The 23,818-nt window shown below is 57.9% G+C and overlaps 2 protein-coding genes across 2 annotated transcripts in view; one reads left to right on the forward strand and one right to left on the reverse strand.

The window, feature by feature from the left end:
* Positions 1-7,278, forward strand: part of HADHA (hydroxyacyl-CoA dehydrogenase trifunctional multienzyme complex subunit alpha) — a 50,094-nt gene extending 42,816 nt beyond the window's left edge. Inside the window, exons 15-20 of the mRNA XM_043604361.1 lie at positions 3,111-3,251; positions 3,689-3,757; positions 4,544-4,739; positions 5,895-6,009; positions 6,538-6,683; positions 6,772-7,278. Coding sequence (XP_043460296.1) covers positions 3,111-3,251; positions 3,689-3,757; positions 4,544-4,739; positions 5,895-6,009; positions 6,538-6,683; positions 6,772-6,917 — 813 coding nt within the window. The 3' untranslated portion in view covers positions 6,918-7,278. The remainder of the gene's footprint in view (positions 1-3,110; positions 3,252-3,688; positions 3,758-4,543; positions 4,740-5,894; positions 6,010-6,537; positions 6,684-6,771) is intronic.
* Positions 7,279-8,521: 1,243 nt separating this feature from the next.
* GAREM2 (GRB2 associated regulator of MAPK1 subtype 2) lies at positions 8,522-23,519 on the reverse strand. Its single transcript, XM_043604360.1, is given in 7 exon segments — positions 8,522-10,954; positions 11,433-11,602; positions 12,584-12,859; positions 12,861-13,628; positions 14,302-14,432; positions 20,365-20,505; positions 23,339-23,519. Coding segments are annotated over 7 exon segments (2,616 nt in total). The 5' UTR covers positions 23,451-23,519; the 3' UTR covers positions 8,522-9,936.
* Positions 23,520-23,818: the final 299 nt, after the last annotated feature.

Below are 23,818 nucleotides of genomic sequence, written 5' to 3' on the forward strand. Positions count from 1 at the left end.
TGGGCTGATGGCTCAGAGCCTGGAGCCTGTTTCTGATTCTGTGTCTCCCTCTCTCTCTGCCCCTCCCCCATTCATGCTCTGTCTCTCTCTGTCCCAAAAATAAATAAACGTTGAACAAAAATAAACATAAAATAATGAAACCTACCTTTATTACAATAGAGTTTTTTTTAACGTCTATTTATTTTGGGGGCACCTGGGTGGCTCAGTCGGTTGGGTGTCCGACATTGGCTCAGGTCATGATCTCACAGTTGGTGAGTTCGAGCCCCACATCAGGCTCTGTGCTGACAGCTCAGAGCCTGGATTCTGCTTCGGATTCTATGTCTCCCTCTCCCTCTGCCCTTCCCCCATTTGCGGTCTGATTCTCCGTGTCTCTCAAAAATGAATAAACATTTAAAAAATCTTTTTTTAAATAAATAATGTCTATTTATTTTTGAGAGAGAGAGGGAGACAGAATCCCAAGCAGCCTCGAACTGTGAGATCACGACCTGAGCCAAAGTCAGATGTTTGACTGAGCCACCCAGGTGCCCTATAATAAGGTATTTAAAGATAGGCCCAAGGGGCACCTGGTTGGCTCAGTCTGTAGAGCTCGTGATGTGTGACTCATGATCTTGGGGTTGTGAATTTGAGCCCCATATTGGGTGTAGAGATCACTTAAATAATATCTTTAAAAATTAAAAACTTTTAAAAATAAAAATAGACCCCAAAATAAGAGGGGATACTCAAATCTCACATAAGCTACAGAGCAGACACCAGTGACTGAGACCTGTTTGGTTCCAACTTCATATCCAGGAATGGAAAATCAGGAGGTGTGTTGAGATGTGTCCACCTGTGGGTTCACTCAGACTTCCCACCAGGACACGAAAGGGTAGAAGCACTTTCAGTGAGCATTTGGAATGATGCTTAGAGATTCATCTTTGGGCTTCTGTCTACCGGAGTAACACTAGGAAAGTGAAATCACCCAAGGAGAAATAAAACACCTCACCTCTCCGGAGGATAGCAATTAGCCTCAGCTAGCCAGAGTCAGCCAAAAGTAGGCAAGAAATATAAAGGACCTTTAAGCAGCTGGATTTGTTAACACAAAGTCCTTGTACTGAAAACACAAAAGTCTGTTTATTCCTATTCTAATAGTTTGCTAATGCAAGGTAATCTCATTTCCTAGCACACAGCAGATCGGAAGTGATGTAGGACCTGATAGAGGCAGGTTCAGGGATGGCAGGAGAAGGTCATAGGGAGAAGTGGCAGCTGATAGTGTGACACTGAGGGGAGACACAAAAACAGTATAAAGGTAGATGGACAGTCTGGCCATGTCCTATCACTCCGAGCACCTCTGCAACATTGAAAGTCCCCAAAGGAGGGGCGCCCTGGTGGCTCAGTTGGTTGAACATCTGACTCCCGATTTTGGCTCGGGTCATGATCTCACAGTTCGTGAGTTCAAGCCCTCTGTCAGCACAGAGCCTGCCTGGGATTCTCTCTTCACCTCTCTCTTTGCCAATCCCCTGCTTGTGCTGTCTCTCTCAAAAATAAATAAGTAAACATTTAAAAAAAATAAATGAATAAAGTCCATAAAGGAGAATCTTCGATGCTAACTTCTCATCTTCCCAGTGGAGTGGAACAAGCATCATGCTTTGCAGTCCTGGCCTCCAGGTATCTTGGATAGCTCCTGCCACCTGCTTCTCCTTTGCTATATAAAATTAAGGTCAAAGGGGCATAGGTAGGGTCCTGGGACGTAGGACCTTCAGTGCTCCAACCAAGAAAGTCCCGGCAGTCCGGGACAAGTTGGTCACCTTTGGCACACCTTTCTTGAGTGATGTAAATACATTTTGCTTAGGGTAGTAATTACACGAGTGTATATGCAGTTGTTAAAACCCACCAATATGAACACTTTAAAGTCTGTACATTCTGTGTATAAATTATAGGTCATATAGGCTAATTCCTTTTGCTCAGAAGTACTGAGTCTGAATAAGGACCTGCCTTTTTAAATGCTTTAGACATCAGTTAAAGAACAGTTGAGGGGTGAAAAGTAACTTTTGGATTGGTAAGTTTATGGAACATGTAAATGATGTGTGTATTACATAATGGAGGGTAGGCAGGCTTTGGAAACAGGCCAACTGTGATAGAATCCCACTGCCATTCACTAACTGACCCTGAGCTACCACTTTTAACCTGCTGATGTCTTTTTTCCTCATCTAGATAAGACTGGCTAGTTCACAGAGCGATGGATTAAGTGTAAGGAATAATGGCAAATGTACTAAAGAACAGTGCATAGCCAGCAATCAGTATTGCTGTTATTATATTAGTTATATTATTAGATATTATTAGTTATATCTTACAATTAAGGTGAGGATAGGGGGAACAAAACTAAGTTCTATGGTTAAATTGTTCTCTCCCACAGCAGTTCAATTTGGAAGGACCAATTGTTAGCTTAAGAAGGAGGTTCTCAACTTCAGCATGAATCAATCACCTGGAAGACTTCTTGAGCACACATCTGGACCCTGCCCCCAGTCTCTCATTCAGTAGATGTGAGTGTGGGGCGGGCCTGAGAATTTGCAGTTCGAACATTTCCCAGGCGATGTTAATGCTACTGGTCCAGTACTTCACTTTGAGAATCATTGGTTTAATGAGTCTTCAGGTGCATTTGAATGTTGATAAATGTTATTTAAACCCGGTATCCTGGTGGTGAGGCCCATCTGTAAACTCGAGATCTAGCTCTGACAGTCTGGCATACTGACTCTTCTGCCTCCCTCTGCCTCCCCACCAGAAAAAGTGGGTCCTCTCACCTAAACTCAGTGTCATCAATATGAGTGGAACCTTCGTTCATTCTTCCCTGATAAATCTAATGTGGCCATTCGCTGTGATTTGGTGCTAATTGTCAGGATCTGTTGCCCTCAGTGAAAAGCCCTAGAAGCAGATGGAAGAAGAGGATTCCGATGAGCCCTATGAACATACTGAACTTTTTCTCAGAGAACCACAGCGCCACACGGCTCGGCGGTGCCGAGCAGCGTTCCTGTATCCAGCTGCCTTTCTCTCCCTTGCTCTCCTAGCAAAGCGTGTGTGCTGGCGGGTTCTCTCCTCGGTGTTCTTAGATGTCGGCTTTGCCTTCCCCTTGCCAGGTGATCGGCATGCACTACTTCTCTCCAGTGGACAAGATGCAACTGCTGGAGATTATCACAACCGAGAAAACTTCTAAGGACACAACTGCTTCCGTCGTGGCAGTCGGGCTCAAGCAGGGGAAGGTCATCGTTGTGGTTAAGGTAAAGAGCTGTGAAACAGAGTGGCAGATTTGGGGAAAGTTCTGTCAAGACTCCTTACACCTCCGGGCTTGTTTACACCTATTCTGGGGCAAATATGTCACCTTTGGGTATGATTTCCCCTTGGTTGTCTGCCTCATGGACAGCGCTGTGGACGGTACTGCTGAGTCACGGTCTGAGAGGGGAGTGTCTGGGACACGGCAGGTTCTCCCAGCCATTCCAGACCTTTCAGGTGACTGTGAAACCCTGTGTTGTGCCGTTTGGTTGAAGCCGTGCTGCTCTGGCTGTGGCTTCCCCTGCAATGTAATTTTAACGATTCTGTTTGAAAGTATAAACCGCCTTGAATTTTGAAGCGACACCTGGGGAAGGGAGCCTGCTTTCGCACTTGGGTGGCACCTGAAGCAGAGGAGCCACTGAGCTCACGTTCTCTCCCTTGGCAGGACGGACCTGGCTTCTATACCACCCGGTGTCTCGCACCCATGATGTCTGAAGTCCTCCGAATCCTCCAGGTTGGTACCGCTCTTGGAATGTTGGAGGCATCTTCCACCCCTTACACCAGTCCTCCAAATTGGTTCTGTCGGGATGAGGAACAGGCTTCCTTCTAATACACTAAGTCCTGGTGCATCCCCAAGATGCCTGGGGATCTTTTTGCCTGGTCCTTCCACACGGTGGTTGGAAATCATGGGCTTTGCTGCCCTACAGTGGGCAGAATTTTAGCTCCGCTCCCTTAACCGCCTCCCCGCTTCACTAGGCCCAGGGCCTCCCGACATGCTCTTCACGGTTTCTGCATCCCCTTTGAGGCAGGGACCATCCAGAACACGCAGGCCCACTGGCCTGATGGGTGCTGGACCGGCTTCTGCTGCACACACCCCTCTGGTGGCACCCCCTCGCCGGGCACTCGTCAGATGCTGGCTCGGGGGCTCCGCAGCACTGCTCCGTGGCGAGGCCTCTTCTCTTAGTTATGGGAGACTTCGCCCTGTGCGCCGCAGGATCTCATTACTCCCGAGATTCAGAATTGCAAACGAGAAGGAAATGAACAGTGTGTTCATCTCTAAATGAATTTGTTCATTCCTTAAAGTGCTGTGGGTTCGGGAAGGCTCAGACTTTCCCCCTGCTGACTCCCAAAGCTCCTTTGCCTCCCTGGGTGGAACAGCCCCAGTCCTGGGCCTGGCCAGGCGGCGCCTGGGAGAGAAGCGGGTGTTGCGGCAGCCCGGTCTCGGAGGGCCCGCGTGGGGAGCCTTCGTGGGAGGGCCCAGAATGCCTTTCCTTGAGGTCCCTGCTTACCTCCCATTCAGGAAGGAGTTGACCCTAAGAAGCTGGATTCCCTTACCACAAGCTTTGGCTTTCCCGTGGGTGCTGCCACACTGGTCGATGAAGTTGGCGTGGACGTGGCAAAACACGTGGCAGAAGATCTAGGCAAAGCCTTTGGGGAGCGGTTTGAAGGTGGAAGCATAGAACTGCTGAAGCAGATGGTGTCCAGGGGCTTCCTAGGTGAGTAGCCTCAGAGACACGTAATTCTGGTTTCCTGAGACACAGTCACAGAAGGCCTGTGTGGAAGAGTTCTTCCTAAACACAGAGCCCACTGTCATGGGGAGTTTTTTAAATGATTTCATGACAACCCCTTAGGCTAGGCCCGTAGATTACAGACAAAGGCAGGACTCTGGCCTGAGGCTCTGCCACCTCCCAAGGTATGCAAGACTGACAGGCACTTTCATCGGGGCCCAAGGCCTGGAATACACCTGTCATCCTGCAGGAGCAAGTTCTGCACCCAGGCGTCACCATGCTGTCTGGCCACCCGTGCAGAGAAGGTGATGCTTCTAACACAGAGGATATGAGGGAGGCCCGGGAGAGGTGGCTCGCTCTCTCTCGTCGGAGCACGGCATACTAGGGCCTGGCGTTGCGTGTCTGGACTTTATTTTTTTTTTTTTTTTTTTTTTTTTTTTAATTTTTTTTTTTTTCAACGTTTATTTATTTTTGGGACAGAGAGAGACAGAGCATGAACGGGGGAGGGGCAGAGAGAGAGGGAGACAGAATCGGAAACAGGCTCCAGGCTCTGAGCCATCAGCCCAGAGCCCGACGCGGGGCTCGAACTCCCGGACCGCGAGATCGTGACCTGGCTGAAGTCGGACGCTTAACCGACTGCGCCACCCAGGCGCCCCTGGACTTTATTTTATTTTATTTTTTTTTTAACGTTTATTAACTTTTGAGACAGAGAGAGACAGAGCATGAATGGGGGAGGGTCAGAGAGAGGGAGACACAGAATCGGAAACAGGCTCCAGGCTCTGAGCTGTCAGCACAGAGCCCGACGCGGGGCTCGAACTCACGGACCGCGAGATCATGACCTAAGCCAAAGTCGGCTGCTTAACCGACTGAGCCACCCAGGCGCCCCAACATGTCTGGACTTTAAAGCTGATCCAGGTGGCCTTTCCCAGCCACATACGCAGAGTTCCAGGCTCCGGGAAACACAACGTCATTTTCCCTTCTCTGCCAACGCTGCTGGCAAACCCCGAATTTCCAGGGTTAGCCAGCCAGCCAGGTCAGGAGTACGGTCGAGAGGTTAGAGCTTCGCAGCAGACTAGCGGAGGAGAGAATCCTCAGGCTGGCGCTCTGAGAAATGGTAATCCTCCCTTTTCCGGCTTCTTTTAGGTCGCAAGTCTGGGAAGGGCTTTTACATCTACCAGGAGGGCGTGAAGAATAAGAGTTTGAATTCTGACATGGATGGTATTTTGGCAAGTCTGAAGGTGCCTCCTAAGTCTGACGTGTGAGTTAACTTGAGTAGCTACTAGTGTGGAAACGTGTTTCTCTTCAGCCCAAAGTTTCTCAGTCCTCTTCCGTCTTTGTTACACTCACCTTGCCTGACCAGAATACTCCTGCCCTTCCACGTGCCTCCTCGCTTTCTGCCAAGCATCGGGGTGGGGACTGCAGCCAAGCCTTGGAAAGACCCCTGTTCCAGCCTTCCCTCTGAAGGTCTGGAGAGAACTAGAAAGACGATTGTCCTGGGTCCCTTCAAGCCCCAGACCATTTTTATCACTTGTAATTGGCAGCAGATGATGTCAAGAGATTCTGTCCACCCTCCCCTCCCCTGTTCTAAGCGCCAGTTTCAGGCCGATTAGGACAAGCAGCCCTAAGACTCTATTCCAAGGGCAAGGGCGGCTTCACCAGTGGCTCCTTCTCTCCAGCATTGGAGGTTCTGTCCTGGCTGACCCTCTGGGCTCTGGCGGCAGCAACCCTCTTTCCCGCGTCCCTCCCGTGACGCTTCATCTACCTCAGCGTCCCTCTCTCTCGGCAGCTGCTCTGACGAAGACCTCCAGTACCGCCTGGTGACAAGATTTGTGAATGAGGCCATCATGTGCCTGCAGGAAGGGATCCTGGCCACGCCCGCAGAGGGAGACATCGGAGCCGTCTTCGGGCTTGGCTTTCCCCCGTGCCTTGGAGGTTGGTCTCGCAAGTTGGGAAAGTAGCTTGTTTTACCCCAGAGCTCGTTTTGGTGTCGCCTTCAACGAAGTCCTGTTTCTCCATGTAGGGCCCTTCCGCTATGTGGATCTGTATGGCGCCCAGAAGATAGTGGACAGGCTCAGGAAGTACGAGGCTGCCTACGGAAAACCGTTCACCCCGTGCCAGCTGCTCATCGACCACGCTAACAGCCCCAACAAGAAGTTCTACCAGTGACAGGCCCTCACACCCTGACCCCCCGGCTGACACAGCTGCCGGCGGTGCTGGCTCTCCAGGAGAGTGGCATCTAGATTTATCAGGGTAACCAGAAGGAAAACAAATTCTGGCATTGGGGTGTGCTGGGATTCAAGTGCCTTCAGCTAGGACTGTCTCTTCCTCCTGGTGAAATGTGGCTGTGAATTAGTTTGCACTTCATGTTAGAAGGTGGAACCCACCGTGCTTGTGAACCCATAAGCCTTGACGCTCAAAATGGCAGAGTCTCCGGAACCATCCTGCCCCCGCCCCCGGGCCAGTGGCGGGGAAGGGCAGTTTTGCACCCTACCCAGTACACGAGAACAATAAAACCCAACTCTTCTCAGCCTGTCTGTATGCTCCTTTTTCTTCGCTCTTTGCCCTTCTGGTTTAAACCCGTCCTTCAAGGAGTCAGAATAAAGCCTCGGGCTCTCGGGGTGCGCATGTGTTGTAGAGTTCTAGACAGCCCCTTGAGAGAGAGAGAGAGACCGTGACACGGGGGGATTTAGGGGACTTCACAAACTAAACCCTTCGAAACCCGGCTGTGTTTACAGACTCGGGCAGGCTTCTGCTTGCCATGGGAAAGAGGCCCGACTGACCAGACGAGGTGAAGGGCGAGAGGCCTGGAGGCCGGGGTTTAAGAGGCTTCTTTCCCCAGACGGCATTTCCTCATGGCACAATGTCATCCAGGGTTTATTGTGTGTGTGGCGGGACGCATATTCAGGATGTCAGCATGGGCATGAGGCACAGGAATGAATATTTTCCTGGCCAATAGATCCTGCACATCTTGGCTGCCCCAGAGCACGGAAGGATGGATGCGTGGATGATCAGCGCAACGAGCGGGACGAAGGCCTAGCGGCCCGCCAGCACCACATGCTGTGAGCCCCCCCTCCGCCCTCGCGGTGCCCTCTGGGCCAGAGAGGCCCTACGCTCACCTTCCGGCAGAAGCGCTACCCAGTCTGTGTAAGCAGCTAGGGGGCCCCCGACCAGCCTGGCAAAAGGACCTCCACCGCATGTGCACAGAATCCTAATGAGTCACACCGTGCCGGGCTCTGAACCGTGACCCATTGCTCCTGCGTCTGCTCCAGCTGCCGGGACTCCAGACACCATCCCGGGCCCAGCTCTGCCGGGACCAGTGGGCAGGGAGCTTAGCTCCGGCTTGACTGACTACTCACCGTTGGTTGGTTGGTTGGTTGCCACAAAGCCAGACTCTAAAATCAAGCCACCTCGGTGCTAGGGGTTCTCAGGTGACCAAAAGAGAACGGGTCCTCACACCAGAGCCATTAACAGGCTCCTAAAGGGCGCTCTGGGAGAGCCTCAGGCAGGCATTTGGCCAATGCAGGAAAAACCTGGGGCCTGGCTGGCGAGCTGGAGTTTTCCACTCAGCAGCAATGGAGAGTAGGAATGATGCTGAAACCTTTGAGGGAACTAGAAGGTTCTTGTAGGGTAGGGGCTGATGAGGGGTTTTCAGAAGAGAACCCAGGAGTGGGCCACAGGCACACCCATTCCAGAGCCTTCTGCCTGAAGACCTACACATTGTACCTGTCGGTCCCCGTGGTCCGGAAGAAGAGAGCCGCCGACACCCAGCATTCCACCTGCACTGTCCAGTGCTCTAGCATTTATTTCACTAGTCCCGGAGGATTCACTAAGGGATCGACAAGGAAACCAAATGCTTCAGCATCAGTTTGTGTGTCCTGCTTCCCGACTCCCCTTGCCCTGGAGCGGAGGCATCAGCTCAGGGCCTGAGCACCAGCATGGCTTCACTACTCTTAAGAGAAAAACAGGAAATAAATATCTAGGAAGGCTAGGTAAGGCAGAAGAGAAGGCCCGTAACCCGGGGCCTGAGGCCAGCGGCACGAGAGTTAGTGTGGTCCTGGGTGAGGAGACGGAGAGCCCGGGGGCTGGGGAGTAATGGGTGCTCGTACACCATGGCCAACCTCCGGGTGCCAAGCAGGTCGTCGTGCCCGAGATCTGGGGGACGAGGGCCTGCTGTGAGGCACATGAGCAAGTGCAGGAGGCCTGGGCTCCAGGAACGGGGAACGAGGTTTCCCCAAACCACCGTGCTTTCTCCCCACCCACCCCACCTGTGCCAGCTACAGAGAGCAAGAGGACGGCACCGTGTGCTGGCCAGAATCAAGCGAAGTGGGAGCAGAGGGGAAGTGGGAGAGACTGAAGGCCACTCGCCTCCAGAATCCAGGAGCGGCTGACCTAAATCTACCTGCTCCTCGGCGGAGTGAGAATCTTCGCAGACCGGACCCAGCCTGGCAAGATGGAAGGCGGAAGCCTGGGCACCGGAGACGTCAGGGGACCACCCGGCTCCCCGACTAGAGCACGTCAACAGCAGGGCCGTTCTCGTCGAGGGTCTTCACCCGCAAACCGGCACCGAGAGCTGGAGCCTCCGAGGCACGGTGGCACAGGCTTGTACTCGCTACCCCAGTGCTCGGGGCCAGGGCCCTGATTCACAGAAGGGGGAAGGAAGGGCGTCCCAGAGATACAGAAACGGCACCCAGACTCTGGGGCAGCTTAGGCCAAAAGCCCACAGGGCAGAGGGGAGAGGGCACTTGGGGAATTTGTGCTTAAGTTACGGACCATCTTCTTCCCTAGTCTCTAACCTCAACCTACAAGCTTGAGAAGTGCAAGAGGCCTGTGAAGTTCTGCACAAGGACACGGGAAGATGTTAGGTCACCGCGAAGGCCAGCTTTTGATGCCCTTCCTCCACGGGAATCACAGCAATGTGGCCCCAGGCCCAGGTGTGCCCCAGTGCCTCCAGCCTCCTCCCCACATACTCTGCACAAAGGCCAGATGTCCTCGTGTAGGGGTCTGACCCCAGAGTCCCCCACTTCCAAGTGTGTCTGGATTCACTCTGAGGGGCTGCCTGGACGCCTCAGTCTTGGCATAGATTCTCCTCGCAGGCGGGACCGGCTCCTGGGTCCCGCAGGCTGTCCCCCTGCAGCCCCGGGGCCTCCGTGCCAGCTTCCAGTTGCGCAGCTACGAGCCGGGAACATCAGATCTTGGGCCGCCAGCCTTTGATGAACTGCATGATCTTCTTGACCTGCAGCTTGGTGAGGTGGAAGTCATCGGCCAGGATGTCCTCGCTGAGCTGCACGAAGATGCTGCCGTCAATGCGTTCTCTGGCAAAGAAGCTCACCACGTCCTCTGAGAGCCCGATGAAACGCAGACTTCGAGAGACTTCTTCCAGGGAGAGTGCAGACAGGTCAGCGGGGGGCTGCCAGGAGGAGGCATCCCGGCCTCCCCAGCCTGCGACCCCCTCCCGGGGACTGGCAGGAGGCCCCTCCAGGCGCCCTTGGGCGAGAAGGAGCCGAGCTCCGCCCGCCTCAGGCCCCTGCAGGGCCACCGGTGACAGTGGGGTGGGGACCTGCCGCAGCACCAGACCTTCTGGTTCAAAGGCCTTGGGGGGTCCGAGCGGCGAGAGGCAGGGTCCGGGCCCAGGTGCCCCCACAGCTCTGGGCTCCTGACAGCGCAGCAGCTCGGGCTCCGGGGAACCGCCCTGGCCCAGCTCAAAGGGCTCCAGGGCTGGTTCCGGCCACTCGGAAGAGGAGGAGGAGGAGGTGGGACAGGAGGGGGGAGCAGCTGAGTAGGCCTGGCCTGGTGAGCCTGGGCCTGGAGAAAAGGCAGGGCTGGAGGTAGCCAGGGGGCCCGAGGTGGTCGTGGGCCCAGGAGAGGCGGCCACGGAAGGGCCCGAGGGGTAGGCAGGCCCCGAAAAGGGGTTGAGAGCTCCAAACGGAGCAAAGCGTTTCTGTGGGTGAGAGGGCTTGAACAGAGGCGGGCAGCCGTGGTACGCCTTGACGGGGGTGTCAGCCCCCAAGACGGAGGCAGCCCGACTGCTCGGGGGCTCTGCGAGGGCCCGCGCGGCCTGGCTGGGCTGCGTGGTGGAGGGCAGGGGTCCCGGGGGTGGGCGGCCGGAGGCCTCGCCGGCCTTGCAGTCTCCCCAGGTGCACGGGTAGCAGTAAAGGGAGTAGGCATCCGGTGACGGAGAGCCGCTGCCGCTGCGGGAGGCTGCCCTGCGGGCAGAGACACAGATACGCGCGGAAATGCGACAGGCCGCTCTGCCAGGGCAGAGACTGCCCCGCTGATCTCAGCAACGCCGGCTCGCGCCCCGGGCCCCCAAGGCCTGAGGCACCCCCCCCACCCCGCCCAGGACTGCCCTAGTCTTCCTTCCAGCCTCTCCCGCCCCCGGGGAAAATGAGACTACGCTGAATCACGTAAAATTTTCATACGGCAAGGAGCACTCCATCCCGTGGCAGATCCCAGTCTGGAGGGAACCCGGGCCGTGTCCCCACCCAACCAACACCAGTTAGGAAAGGAACAAACTGAAGGTGGAAAGCAAGGTGTGGCCCCAGCCCCCAGCGCCCTCAAGCTCAGGTACTGCTCAGGAACGGATGCCCTCCGAACCCCCAGGCCTGGACTCTTCCTCGGCACCGGCTCCCCTCCCCAGCCCTCTTCCGGAGGACCCAGCACCGAGAGAAGGAGGGGGCTCACCCATCCTGGAGGCCAGAGGAGTAGTAGGAGAGGCTGGAGCTGGGGGAGTGGATGGGCTGCAGCTTGGGGAAGCGAGGGGGCACCGGGGGGCTGCCCGAGGGCCGGCCGCTGCCATTGCCACCCCGGGGAGGCACAGGTGGGGCGTTGAGCAGGCGGCACTCCTCCTTCACCTGCAGGCAGAGGGCCGTGACTCCGCGTCCTGTCCCCAGGCGGCGGACACCCCTTGCCTCGCCCTTCCCAAGCAGCTGGGCGAGGAGGGTGTCTGGGATGGACACTGCCCCACTTTGCCAGGAGGCTATCTCCGCCTTACTCACCTCTGCCATTCACCCACCCCGGCCCTCTAAGTCTCTCCGGCCTGTTTCACTCCACGAGAGCCCATGACATACACACCATCTCCTGTGGCCTTGGAAAGCCATCGTGAATATAAGAATATGTATACATGAGGAGATCCAAAACAGATAAGTAAACCTAGTCCCTCCTCAAGGAAAAGGAGAGGAAGAAAATGGTGTGACAAGGAGAAGAAAGGGCCATCGGTCATCAAGATCCCTTCCTTATAGGTCAAATACTCCAAGTGGACTCCCTGGGATGTTAACGGCTGCAGTCCACTGCTGTGGACCAGTGCGGTTGCAAAATTCTGCAGTAGGCACAGATAGGGTTCCTTAGTGCAGGACTTCTCAGAGCCTTTAATGAACCAGCGTTCTGTGGTTCCTAAGTGAGGAGGCGGTGGGTTAGGAATCATCCACTACATTTTCTAAACTTATTCCACCACGGGACCTTCTTTTCCCTGGACAACTTAAAGGACTCCTGTTCTGTGGAGCCTTCTGAGCGCATCCCCAAACTCTCTCAAGCTAGAGACCTACGAGCATCTTTGTCTCCAGAACTCCCAGTGCCACCGTCCCTGCTTATCTACATACCATACATATCTACGTCCCTGGTATCCACACCGGCCCTGGTATACCACAAACGCTCCAGCGTCCTTCTCCTTGCCCTTCTCTCCTTCCCCCACCCCTGGGACACCTTCTGTCACACGCTCCAGGGGCTGGAGGCGGAGCTAGGAGGCTGGGGCGCAGGAGAACTTGCTTCTGGCCGGCCACCTCCCTGGAGCAGACACCCCCAGCCCCCCTCCCTGCCTCCCACCCCCGGCCACTCACCGCCTCGGACTTGGGAGGGACGGGAGGCGGCGGCGCCTCCGGCTCCAGGCGGGACGGCCCGGCGGCCCCGAAGGAGATGAGGTCGGGCCCGGGGGGCGGCCGCGTCCGGCCCTCGGCGGCGAGGCCCTCGGCCGCCTGGTGCGTCCACAGCTCCTCGTAGGGGATCTCGGCGGGCGGCGCGCCGGGCTCTGGCGGGCCGGCCCAATCGGGGCTCACGTACTCCTGCTCGCCGTCGCCGGGCGGGCCGGGGGCGCGGGCGGGCGCCGGGGCGCGCGGGGGGCGCGGGCAGGCAGAGGCGCGCGCGGCGCGGGCTGGCGCAGTCGTCGGCCAGCTCCGCGGGCGCCTCGCGCACGGCTGTGGAGTACTCGTCGGGGTCGAAGCGCTCGCGGCAGTAGGAGGCGCTGTCGCGCACCAGGCGCTCCACGCGCGGGTCCCCGGCCAGCAGGCCCTGCGGCAGCGCGAAGCGCGGCGTGTCGGTGAGCAGCAGGAAGTGCAGCGGCGCCGGGCCCTCGCGGCGCAGCGCCAGCCCCAGCACCACGGTCTTGGAGATGATGCTGACCAGCTTGTAGCAGTGGCCCTCCCGCACCGGGTGCAGGTCGTAGGGGTTGCGCGGCGGCCGGCTGGGCACCAGCACGTTCACGGGGAGCCGCACGCGCTCGATGATGGCGCGCACCGTGTGCTCGCCCTCCTGCATCTGCAGCTCCAGCGGGCTGCGCGTGCTGAAGCGGCCCTGGCACTGGAAGGGCAGGCTCAGGCTCTCGTTGGTGCGGTGGTTCATGCAGATGAGGCAGGGCATCTTGCCCTTGACGGGCCTGGCGCCACCGCCGCCGCCACCCGCGGACCCCGCACCCCCGGGGCCGCCGCCTCCCACCCCGGCCAGCGCCCCGGCCCGGCCCAGCTTGCGCAGCAGCGTGGTGAAGCGCGAGCGCTCCTTGGTGGTCTTGGCACACAGGATCTCCGCCTGGCCCATGAGCGTGAGCTCGTCGCCCGCATGCAGCGTGAAGTTGTACACCTCGCTGTCCTCGCTGAACTCACCCGACACCACCTGCGGATCCCAGAGACCGGGTGGGGCTTTAGCCGGTGGCCCAGGCAAAGCCCTCCTTTGAGGCGCGCGCACCCCCCCCCCCCCCCCCCGACCCGGGAGCCTTTCCCAGGCTGAGACCGGATCAAGAGCACCGGACTGCAGGGTCAGGAGACCCACCTTCTCTCCCGGAGAGGCCACGTAGCAGCCGTGCAACCTTAAATGAGCTACTTCTGGGGCCTGAGTTGCCTCGTGTGTTAACTCTTACTTGGAAGAACTTTTAAAATATCCAGTAAATGGCAACTTTTCTTTTCATTGCCTATACGATCCGGGAAGTAACAATACTCCATCTACTCAAGGCTACTGTGAAGAGGAATGAACTGGTGGATAAGGGTTTGTAAACAGAAACGAGCCATCCATACACCAGTGGGGGTCTGCCGGGACTGTGTGCCCCCAACGACCACTCTTCTACCAAAGGGACGGGCTGCCCTGAGGATCTCCAAGTCGGGGCAGGACCCTCCACACACCCTTCACCACCTATTCCAGGAAGTTCTGCAAGCCAGTGGGTCATACACCTGGCTCTTCTGACATGGCCCAAGGCCCTCAAGGGGCACTGTGACACCTTCTGCCTCCTGGACCCTAAGGACAACCCTCCAACCAGCGTGGGGACACCAGGCCTGGTGTGGCAAGGACTGACCTTGACACTGAAGGTGATAGCTTCCATCACAAAGATGCGGTCAGGGAAGACGCTGGCCACCTCTTCCACGCTGCTGAAGTACCTCACCGGCTCCCGCACGTCCCGGGCCTGCTCCAGGAGCTTGAACTTCCCTACGAAGGACGAACACAGGCTGCTAGGGCAGGCCTGCCCGCCGGTCCCCCCTTCTTGCTCCCCTCGCATCAGCCAGCCCCTCTAGAACCGAGACTGCAGAAAGGCAGGTTTGCACAGCCTGAGGTGGAAGGGGCCGGGCAGCTGGCTCAAGGGGGGCAGGTGAGCACAGACCTAGCAACCAGAACCCCATGGAGAGCTTGTGGGTGGGTGAGGAGGTCCGCAGCTGCCTGCCCAGAGAAATCCAAGTGCACGTTGGCAGCCAAACGCTTGCAGACAAAACTGGCCTCCAACCATCAGTGTCGCACTGGAGATGCTGGCTCCTGGCTTCGTCCCAGCCCCACTGACTTGCTGTGACCTTCCCCTCTCGGGGTCCTCGTCGGAGGGCAATGGAGCAGACGATCTGGGGTCCTGTGTGGATCTGGCATCCAACGCATGTACCTTGGGTTGCCGATCCATACCGATGCACCTGGCAGACCAGGGGCTCAGCCCCGGGCCTTGGAGACCCCAGGAGGGCTGCTCAGATTCCAGCTCTGTTCCCAGACCCTGCCCTGGTCCAGCATTCAGCCCCTGGTGCGACATCCCAGAGGCCTCTGACCTGAGCCCGACAAAACCGCCTCCCTCCCTCCCTCCGACGAGGCCTTCCTAACCTGCGGTCGGGGGCTGTTTTAAGCTGGCCCGGCAGATGCCCCCAGCAGGCACAGACTTTAAAAGAACGAGGATAATCCATGAAGCTGACCCCCTTGTATAAACTGTCTCACCTCACCGGTCACATACACCCTTTATGTGCCCGGAGACAGAGGGTACAAGCCTAGATGACCCAGATAGAGTTGGTGCGACACAAAGCACCCAATGATGGCAGGATGGGACAGCTGCTACAACAGACTCGTGACTGAAGAGCCAAAGACCCGCCTGACGGTCCGAGGGGATCTTAAGAATGAAAAGAGTTTTACAGGGGCGCCTAGGTGGCTCAGTCAGTTAGGCGACCGTCTCTTGATTTCGGCTCAAGTCATGATCTCATAGTGGTGAGATCGGGCCCCACACCAGGTTCCACACTGTGATGCCTGCTTAGGATTCTCTCTCTCCCTCTCTCTTGCCCCTCTTCTGCTTGTGCTCGCTCTCTCTCTCTCCAAATAAAAAAATAAACATTAAAAAAAATGTTTATAGAACAGACAGTCCACATGGAAGAAATAGCACGGATAAGACAGGGTCACCGGGGCGGCTCAGTCGGGTAAGGCTCAGGTCATGATCTTGCGGTTCGTGAGTTCGAGCCCCACGTCGGGCTCCGTGCTGATGGTGTGGAGCCTGCTTGGGATTCTCTCTCCCTCTTTCTCTGCCCCTCTTCTGCTCTCTCTCTCTCTCTAAATAAATAAATAAACTTAAAAATTTTTTTTAAAAACAGGAGTCACGAGAGCAGATTGCCTACCCAAAATGGTGAGTGCCTATGCCCAGGACTTGAGGAAAGTGCCAACGGCATGTGAAGCAGTAACCAGGTTATGAAAGGCTCTAAATGCCAGGTTAAGGCAGAAAGACTTTCCTCAGTAAGAAATGAGCTTTTGGCTTTCAGCTCAGAGGAAGCCAAGGTGCCACTTTCTCCCATCGTCCTGAATCCGGATTCATCTGACACCAGCCACCTCCACCAGGCCACCTAAGTCCGACGCCCAAAAGATCGAAGTCACGTATGGAAGGTGCCCTGGTGGGGTAGTCACTGCCATGTCTGCAGAGCCCCCAAGACCGGCCCCCTGGGTGCGCGTCCCAAAAAGGTTAGTGAGGACATCGCCAAGGCAAGTGGTGATCAGAAAGGTCTGAGGACGACAGCGGAACTGACCATTCAGAACAAACAGGCCCACACCGAAGCGGGACCTTCTTCCGCCTACGCTCTGGTCATCAAAGCCCTCAAGGACCCACCAAGACACAGAGAGAAGCAGAAAAACATCACGCTCGGTGGAAGTCTCACTTTTGACGAAACTGTCAACGTTGCCCAACAAAAGCAGCATGCATCTTTAGCTAGAGAATGCTCTAGAACCATTAAAGAGATCTTGGGGACTGCCTAGTCTGTAGGCTGCAATGCTGAAGGCTGCCCCCTTCAGGACAGCCTGTATGACGTGATGCAGTGGACTACCCAGCTGGCTAAGAACTACAAAGGAAAATATCTCAATAAACGGTCATCTCACAGCCCAAAAAAGAAATGAAAGCCGTCGCAGTGTTTTGAACAAGAAAATGCCAAGCTCCAAGTTGAGCTCCATAAAGAAAGCAGAGAGGTCATTCTGCAGGAGAGCCGGGACAGCCACTGTGGAAATGGCAAAATCAAGCAGACCAAGAGGCAGACTGGGGCAGCGGATTAGGTCCAGGTAGGGGCAGGAAAGGACGCAGGCCACCAGCCGGGTCAGAAACGGAGCTGGCAAAACAGACCCTTAACTACAGAGAACAAACTGAGGGTTACTGGGGGAGGCTGGGGGGTGGGGGGGAGGGGATGGGCTCGATGGGGGATGGGTGTCAAGGAAGGCACTTGTGTTGAGCACCGGGCGCTCAACTACATTCTACTCCTGAAACTAATATTGCGCTGTATGTTACCTAACTGGAATTTAAATAAAAACCCGGCACTACCAAAAAACCAGAAAAACCAACACGACAACTGGGAACCTGGAAGTAACATGTGGGGCAGGAGCCAGTCCTTTGGAGGCCAAGTGAGGCCCCCCAGGGGGTGCTCCTAGGGGGGTGAGCAAGCGCGGGCAGGGTTTAAGGACTCCGGGTGGGAGGTACAGACTGAACCCACAGGTGGGTCTTCAGCTAGGGCGGATCTCAGCCCTTTGGGAACTCTCCTCCCAGAAAAAAATGTCAGCGTCCTCCTGGCGTGAACACAAACACCGCGTTGTATACAGTAGGTGGGTCCTGGAGCCCCCCAGACCCAGCCAGAATCCCAGACTGAGGACACCCCCCTGCCTCCAACGTGCCGAGAATGAAGAACCAAGGGCCCGTCAGCACCTAGAAGCGGGAAAGAAGTGAAGCTGAGAAAGGGAAGGGAAAGTGCCCAGGAGAAAGAGGAGACCCTTGTAAGGAAATGTGCCACAGCCCTCCAGGGCAGCGGCCAGAAACTGGGGAGGCGCCTGGCAAGGAACGGGGGTCTGGGGTGGGGGGGGAGGGTCGGGCAGCAGGGGCCGCACATCGCTACCATCCCACTGCGGGTGCCACCCCTCCCTCCCGCAGCCTCCCCCCCCCAAGCCCCCCACCACAAGCAGCCAAGCGGGGAGAGCTGCCCGCTGCCCCCTGTGGGGAGAGCTGGAGCCAAGTCAGGACTGCAGCCGGGAGAGGATGTGGCCGGCGGATCGATGTAACCATGGTAGCCAGCACCACCCCCTCCGCCGCAGCGCGGGCCCAGCACCGGTCATTACCGCGGGAGGAAGGAAGGGAGACCTCCCGGGAGCGATGCGCCAGCCCCTGGAAGCCTTCGCTCCCCCCGGCAGCTTCCTCTCCTGCCTCCCCCGTAGTGAGACCCCAAGCGCCCCCGCACCCTAGGGACCTGCCCCACCCCAGCCTGCCCCTGCTCCCTGCCCTTTCCCTCCTATGTCACATTCGCGCTCCCTGGCGTCCCTTCCAGCCAGAGCAGTCTCCCCCTCCCCTTAGCACCCGACCCCGGCCGCGCCGTTCCCTAAAGAATGGCGAGTAAATGTACAGGCTTGGGGTCGGACAGACCTAGTTGAATCCCATCTCTGGCACCAACCAGCCGCGCGACCTTGGGCGAATTATTTAATCTCTCCGGGCTTCAGTTTTCCCATCTGTGAAATGGAAGCACAGGGCTTAGCTCCCAGAATGCCGGCCAACGCTGACCTGAGCCACCTAGCCCCTTGTGCGGGGCGGTGGGGGCCTTCTCCGGGCGGCCAGGTCCCCCGAATCCACGGGCGCTGCACTGCACTCCCCTCCCCCGCCTTCCCTGAGGCTCCCGGGTCTCGCCACTGCCCCCGCCCACGTCATTATTAATTCATTAGGAGGAACTAGCGTCGGGCTGCGCGCTCCGCTTCCAGGCTATAACCCCGTCCCTCCCCTCCCCCACTAGGGCCACGGAGCCACCCACCGGAAAGATGCGGCTAGGGATGCGACTCCCCTGCAGGCCAGCCGTCGCCCCATGACCACACCGTCCACATGCACACAGGGGCACCAGAAGATTGCATAAGGGAAAGGGCCCCAGGCCTCCTGCACTCACTCACTCACTCTTCCCTAGGAGGCTCTGTGCCTTGGTTTCCCCGATGTTTAATAACACAACTGAAATGGGACAGTAAAGTCACACTTCTGTCAGCGAGGGCTTTTTCCAATCTTTTGTTTTTTCATCCCAAGAAGATCTGGGGCCCCTTCCTGGACCAATACCAGATAGCCAGGCTGGGAAGTTTCTAGCTGCTAAGCAGGCCTTTCAAGGGCTCCAGGCTCAGGGCCTAACCCCGGGTCAGAAAGACACCAGAGTGCTTCCTCATCTTTTAAATGGGGTGTGGGAGCTATGGGGGTACCAACTTCACAGCGTTGTTTGTAAAGAGCAGAAGCCTTAGTCCTGTCCCCCTGGCTCAGAGGAGACCCAAGAAGGGCTGGGGACCCCAATACCTGGGAGGAAAGGAATGGGAGCCTTCCCAGCTCCAGCTCGGGAGTTCCCAACTTCTACTAGGGCAGGGGAAGGGGACTAGCAGTCACAAACACAGAACTGGGCAAGCTACCAGAGCTCTCGGAGCCTCACTTTGTGAGTTAGACGGAGCTAATAAGACTTTCTCACACGGCTGCCGTGAGGATGTTATGACGAAACACTCAGCTCAGCATCTGGAGGGCGGCGTGCGTTTAACACGCAGGAGCTGTGGGATCGTTGGGGCACATAGGGGCATCTCTGGAGGGGGCCACCAGATTCCCACCCTTTCCACCCAGGTGACAACAGCCCTGCATCGCTGGTGTGGTACAAGCAAGCATCAGCCCAGGAGTCCGGTCACCTGGGTTCTAGCCCTTGCTCTGCTGCTTCCTAGCTGTGTGACCCTGGGCAAATCACCTCCCTCTTAAAGCCTCTGTTCTGTCACGTGTAAAATACAAGGGCTGTGCTTTCCAGCAGCAGAATCCTCTCTTCAAACAAAATCGTATGTAAGATATCAACATCACACATATAACAGATAAAAGTATGGGTTCATTAGCATCATCTCATTTAAGTGTAAAATTTTCACATTCGCTGATAAAGCCAGTCAGTGAAAACAAGGAGTTTAACAAAAAAATTGGGAAAAATCAGGATTAGAGTGGACGAGTGCAGTTCTAAAATCAGCCTGAGCATCCCTTTGTTTCTGAAGAATTTTGGTTGCACACCAACCACTGAGAAGATCCCCGCACGAGACATTCTCTTCGAGGGTCTGGACAAAAAAAAGCCTTAATGAGGCAGCTCACAGTACACACCCAAGGTCTCTAGTTAGGGTTAAGGTTTGATTTGCAGCAGTGTGAGAGTGGGGTTAATTTTTAGATCATCAGTTTAAAATAAAATGTGAATGGGGCGCCTGGGGGGCTCAGTCCATTGAGTGTCTGACTCTGGCTCAGGTCATGATCTCGCAGTCTGGGAGTTCGAGCCCCGCATCGGGCTCTGTGCTGACAGCTCAGAGCCTGGAGCCTCCTTCGGATTCTGCGTCTCCCTCTCTTTCTGCCCTTCCCCCACTCGCGCTCACCCTCTCTCAAAAATAAACGTTTAAAAAACTAAACGAAATAAAATGTGAATCAAAATTTTGCAACCAGAAACCCAGGACTCCCCCAGAAACGGTATGAACACCACAGGGCCCTAACCGCCACCCGGCCAGCCATGTCCTCGTTCATCCCTGTGGCTCCAGGCAAAGGGTGGTCACTAACAGTTTCCCCCAAGGCCTACCCCCTACCCTCCTGCCTGCATCCCCCAGTGGCTCTATGTCATCTGTCCCTGGCTGGGCACACCTGGGTACTGCAGGGGGATGTCAATCTTGGGTCCGATGACGTAGTGGCCCTCCTCCAGGGTATGGGCTGTCACCGTTGTCCACTGGCGGCAGGAGTGAATGAGCAGGATGTCTCTCTCACTGACACCCTCAGCATACTCCCCTGGGAAGAGGAAGGAAAGGTAAAGTGAACATTAGGAGGGACGAGGGAGGCTAACGTCTTCACCAAGACCCCGACTGGGGACGGCTGCCCACGATCCCTGTCCAGGTCAACACCGCTCAGGGGACAGGCGCGCTGCCAGCTGTGGCCTCAGGGCTGTGAGTCACGCCTGGTCTCCCAGGGCTCTGGCTCCTGACGGGGCCCCAGCAACCACCCCGGCCACAGTCCTTCATTCACCACTCGCCTGGACGGCCTGCTGTCCCAGGCCCTGTGCTGCCAGCCAAGGTTCTGGCAGATGAGCCAGCCCCGCCCTCCCAGAGCACTTGGGCCCATGGGGAGGTGGAAAGAGAGGTGAACCCAGAAAACAGGCCACGTTGGAGGTGCTGAGTGGAGGGTGTCTGGGTACTCCCCGATGGGAGCAGCAAACTAGGTGAGGTCTTCCCTGAGCAGACACTAGAGCTGGGCCTCAGGACCACCAGCAGAATTCTCAGCCCCCAAGTCAGTGCCTAAGCCAGGCGAGGAGGGCCTTGTCGGGGGCACAGACAGGGCTGAGACGGGCTATCCGTTGTGGATCCCTGCTTGAGGGGCCCCCAGAGATTCCTGGCTCTCTCCTGGGCAGCCCCTTCTCACCCACTGCCACAAGGGTCTCCTACATGCAGGGGACCTCAAAGGAGAGGGGACAAAGTCTCCGATAACCTCTAGCCCCTCTCAGAGAAGCTGTTTCTTGGCTCTCCTTTGTCAGCCCTTCACCCTCCCTGTCTTCGAAACACAGTGATGAGGTGGGGGGGGGGGGGGGAGCTTGAAGGGGGAACCTAGTTCTGGGGGAAGCAGCACTAGGGCAGAGGTGTTGGGAGGGGCCTGGGCCCAGAAGGTTCCAACCCCAGCAACGGTTTCCAGGAGAGCAGGAGGGGCTAGCCCAGCTTCCAGGGGCCTGGTCTCCTGGATGCAGCTGGTGGGCAGGGGGAAGGTGGGGGAACGCCTCCTTCCCAGCCCTCTCAGACACAACTTACTAAATTGCTGCCACCCAAGCAAATGGGAAGTGGTTTATCCTGATTATCCTGATGACTGAGGGCTCCATGAAGGGTGTGGGGAGGATGTGCTCAGGCCCTTTGAGTGGGGCGGGCTCCCACTGCATTGGAGGGGGTCAGAGCTTCCCTCCTCAACTCCTCATGTCCTGGGGCAGAGGAAGCCCTCCTATTCTGCAACCCTTCACAACCACACAAGGCACACACCAAAGGCTATGGTTCATGGCCCCCAACAGTTGAGCCAGCACAGCCCCTGGGCCTAGTGACAGGAGCTTGTCACCCCACTGACACAACTCAGTCCCATGGCTGCAACTACAGGGGCCTCTCCCAAATGCATAGGCTGTAGGGCCTTTAAGACTAAAGACACATTTTTGTTCACGTATTCGCACTCACAGTGACCACAGCCATAGCCACCACAGACAGGTCACAGACAGGCAGACAGCTGGGCCATCACACCAGTTGTCCATTCACTCATCCCTCCGGTAAGTCCAGAATCTTTGTTAAGCGGGATATCCTCCTTCAAGGAGCCTGGAGCCCAGTGTGAAGGCAATAAACTATAAAAACGGGCATACAGATTCAAGTCAGGGGTGCCGAGGCGCCACGGGAGCCCAGAGGAGGCCTGCTGGGACTGGGGAGCTCAGAAAGGACCCCCAGGAAAGGGAGATGCCAAAGAGGACGTGTGGGAAGTGGCCAGGCAGAACCTAGGGCCAGCTTATCCCATTCACACGCAGAAGGGGACAGCCTTGATGCTGACGCGGACAGCCTCGTCGGGATCACTCGCTAACGATCTGGAGAGCAAGAGGTTGGGCTGCTGAGCTCTCCTGCCCGACGGCCCCGGCTCGGAAACTGACACGCAGCCCGGTCGGTCGAGGGACACGCTGCCGCTCAAGGTTCCCGTTCCACCCCGCCGCGGGTCGGAGGAGGGGCTGCGGGCCCCATGGAGGGGAGAGGAGCCTGTGGCCGCGGGCCCCATTAGCATTCAGGGAAGCGAGTGTGCCAACGCGGGCCAAACCCCTATTCTTCTCGCACACAAAACCCCCGGCCTGGCTGCCAGCCCTGGCTCCCGCCCCTCCTCCAGCCAAGCAGCCGCCCCCCCCCCCTTCCTCCAAACGGTCCCCTCGCTCCGTGCGGCCTCCAGGCGTCCCCTCTCGGGCCCCCATGCACAGTCCCATCGGCAGAGCAGCCTGGGCCCCTGGGAAGTGGGGCAAAACATGAGGGAAGGCCAGGACTTGGGGGCACGGCCGGCGGGAGGGCCCGATCATTCCGGCCTCTCCCCGAGGTGACCTGCCCGCCGGGGGCCGCAGACTGCTCCCCGGGATGAGAAAGGAGAGCGCAAGAAGGGTGTCAACAGGGGCCGATCGGGGCTGGGGGGTGGTGGCGGCGGTAGGAAGACGCAGTCCGAGGCCCAGGGGATGCGGGAGGATCGAGGTGAGAAGCGGGAGACAAAGGGATGGAGGGGGGCGCGGCCCAGGCGGGGGGTCTGAGGGCTGCAGGGAAAGGGATGCACCGACGGGGCGGCCGCGGGGCCTCTGCCGCGCTCCGGCTTCTAGCTGGCCGGGAAAACTCTGTCCCAGCCTGGTCTCAGTCCCTGTCCCAGATCTCTGTCCGGTGCCCGTGAGCAGGGCCCAGGAGGCGGCGGACCCTCGGCTCGTGGGCCCTGGGTCTCCAGGGAAGGTGTGCCGGGAGCCGCGCGAGGCCGAAGCCGGGAGCGGGAGGGCAGGGGCCACATTGTCACGGCCCCCTTAGCACCTGCCCAGAGAGCCCCCGATTTCCCCGCGGACCCCCAGCCCCCCCTTCCCGCACCCCAGTACCTGGCCCGAGGCAGGCGAGCGTGGGCAGGCGGCAGCGGCTGACGATGAGGTCGAGCGGGAAGGCGCCCATGCTCCAGCGCAGGCCGGCCAGCCCGGCCGCCAGCTTCTCCATGGCATGGGCGCCCCCGGGGCCACCGTCCCGGGGCCCCGACGGCCAGTCCCGCGCGGCCCGGGCTCCCGCGCCCCGCCGCCACCTCCTGGGGCCGCCGCGGCGCTCCCCGCCTGGTGGCCCGGCCGGGGCTGCAGGCGTCACGTGGCCGGCCTCCCCGCGGGGCGCCGGCCCCCGCCCCCCGGCCCTCGCCCCACCCCCCGGCCCGCGCCCGCCGCCAAGTCCCGCCTCCCCGCCCGACCCCGCGCGCCCGCCCCTCTGCCCGGGCGTCCAGGTGACAGCCCGACTCGGAGAACCCCGGGCGCGCGCCTGGAGGGAAAAGGAAGACGCGCGGCGGCACCTCCGGGGCGGGGGCGCGGCGGGGGTCAGCC

The sequence above is a fragment of the Prionailurus bengalensis genome, chromosome A3 (assembly GCF_016509475.1).
Source record: "Prionailurus bengalensis isolate Pbe53 chromosome A3, Fcat_Pben_1.1_paternal_pri, whole genome shotgun sequence".
Taxonomy (NCBI): Eukaryota; Metazoa; Chordata; class Mammalia; order Carnivora; family Felidae; genus Prionailurus; species Prionailurus bengalensis.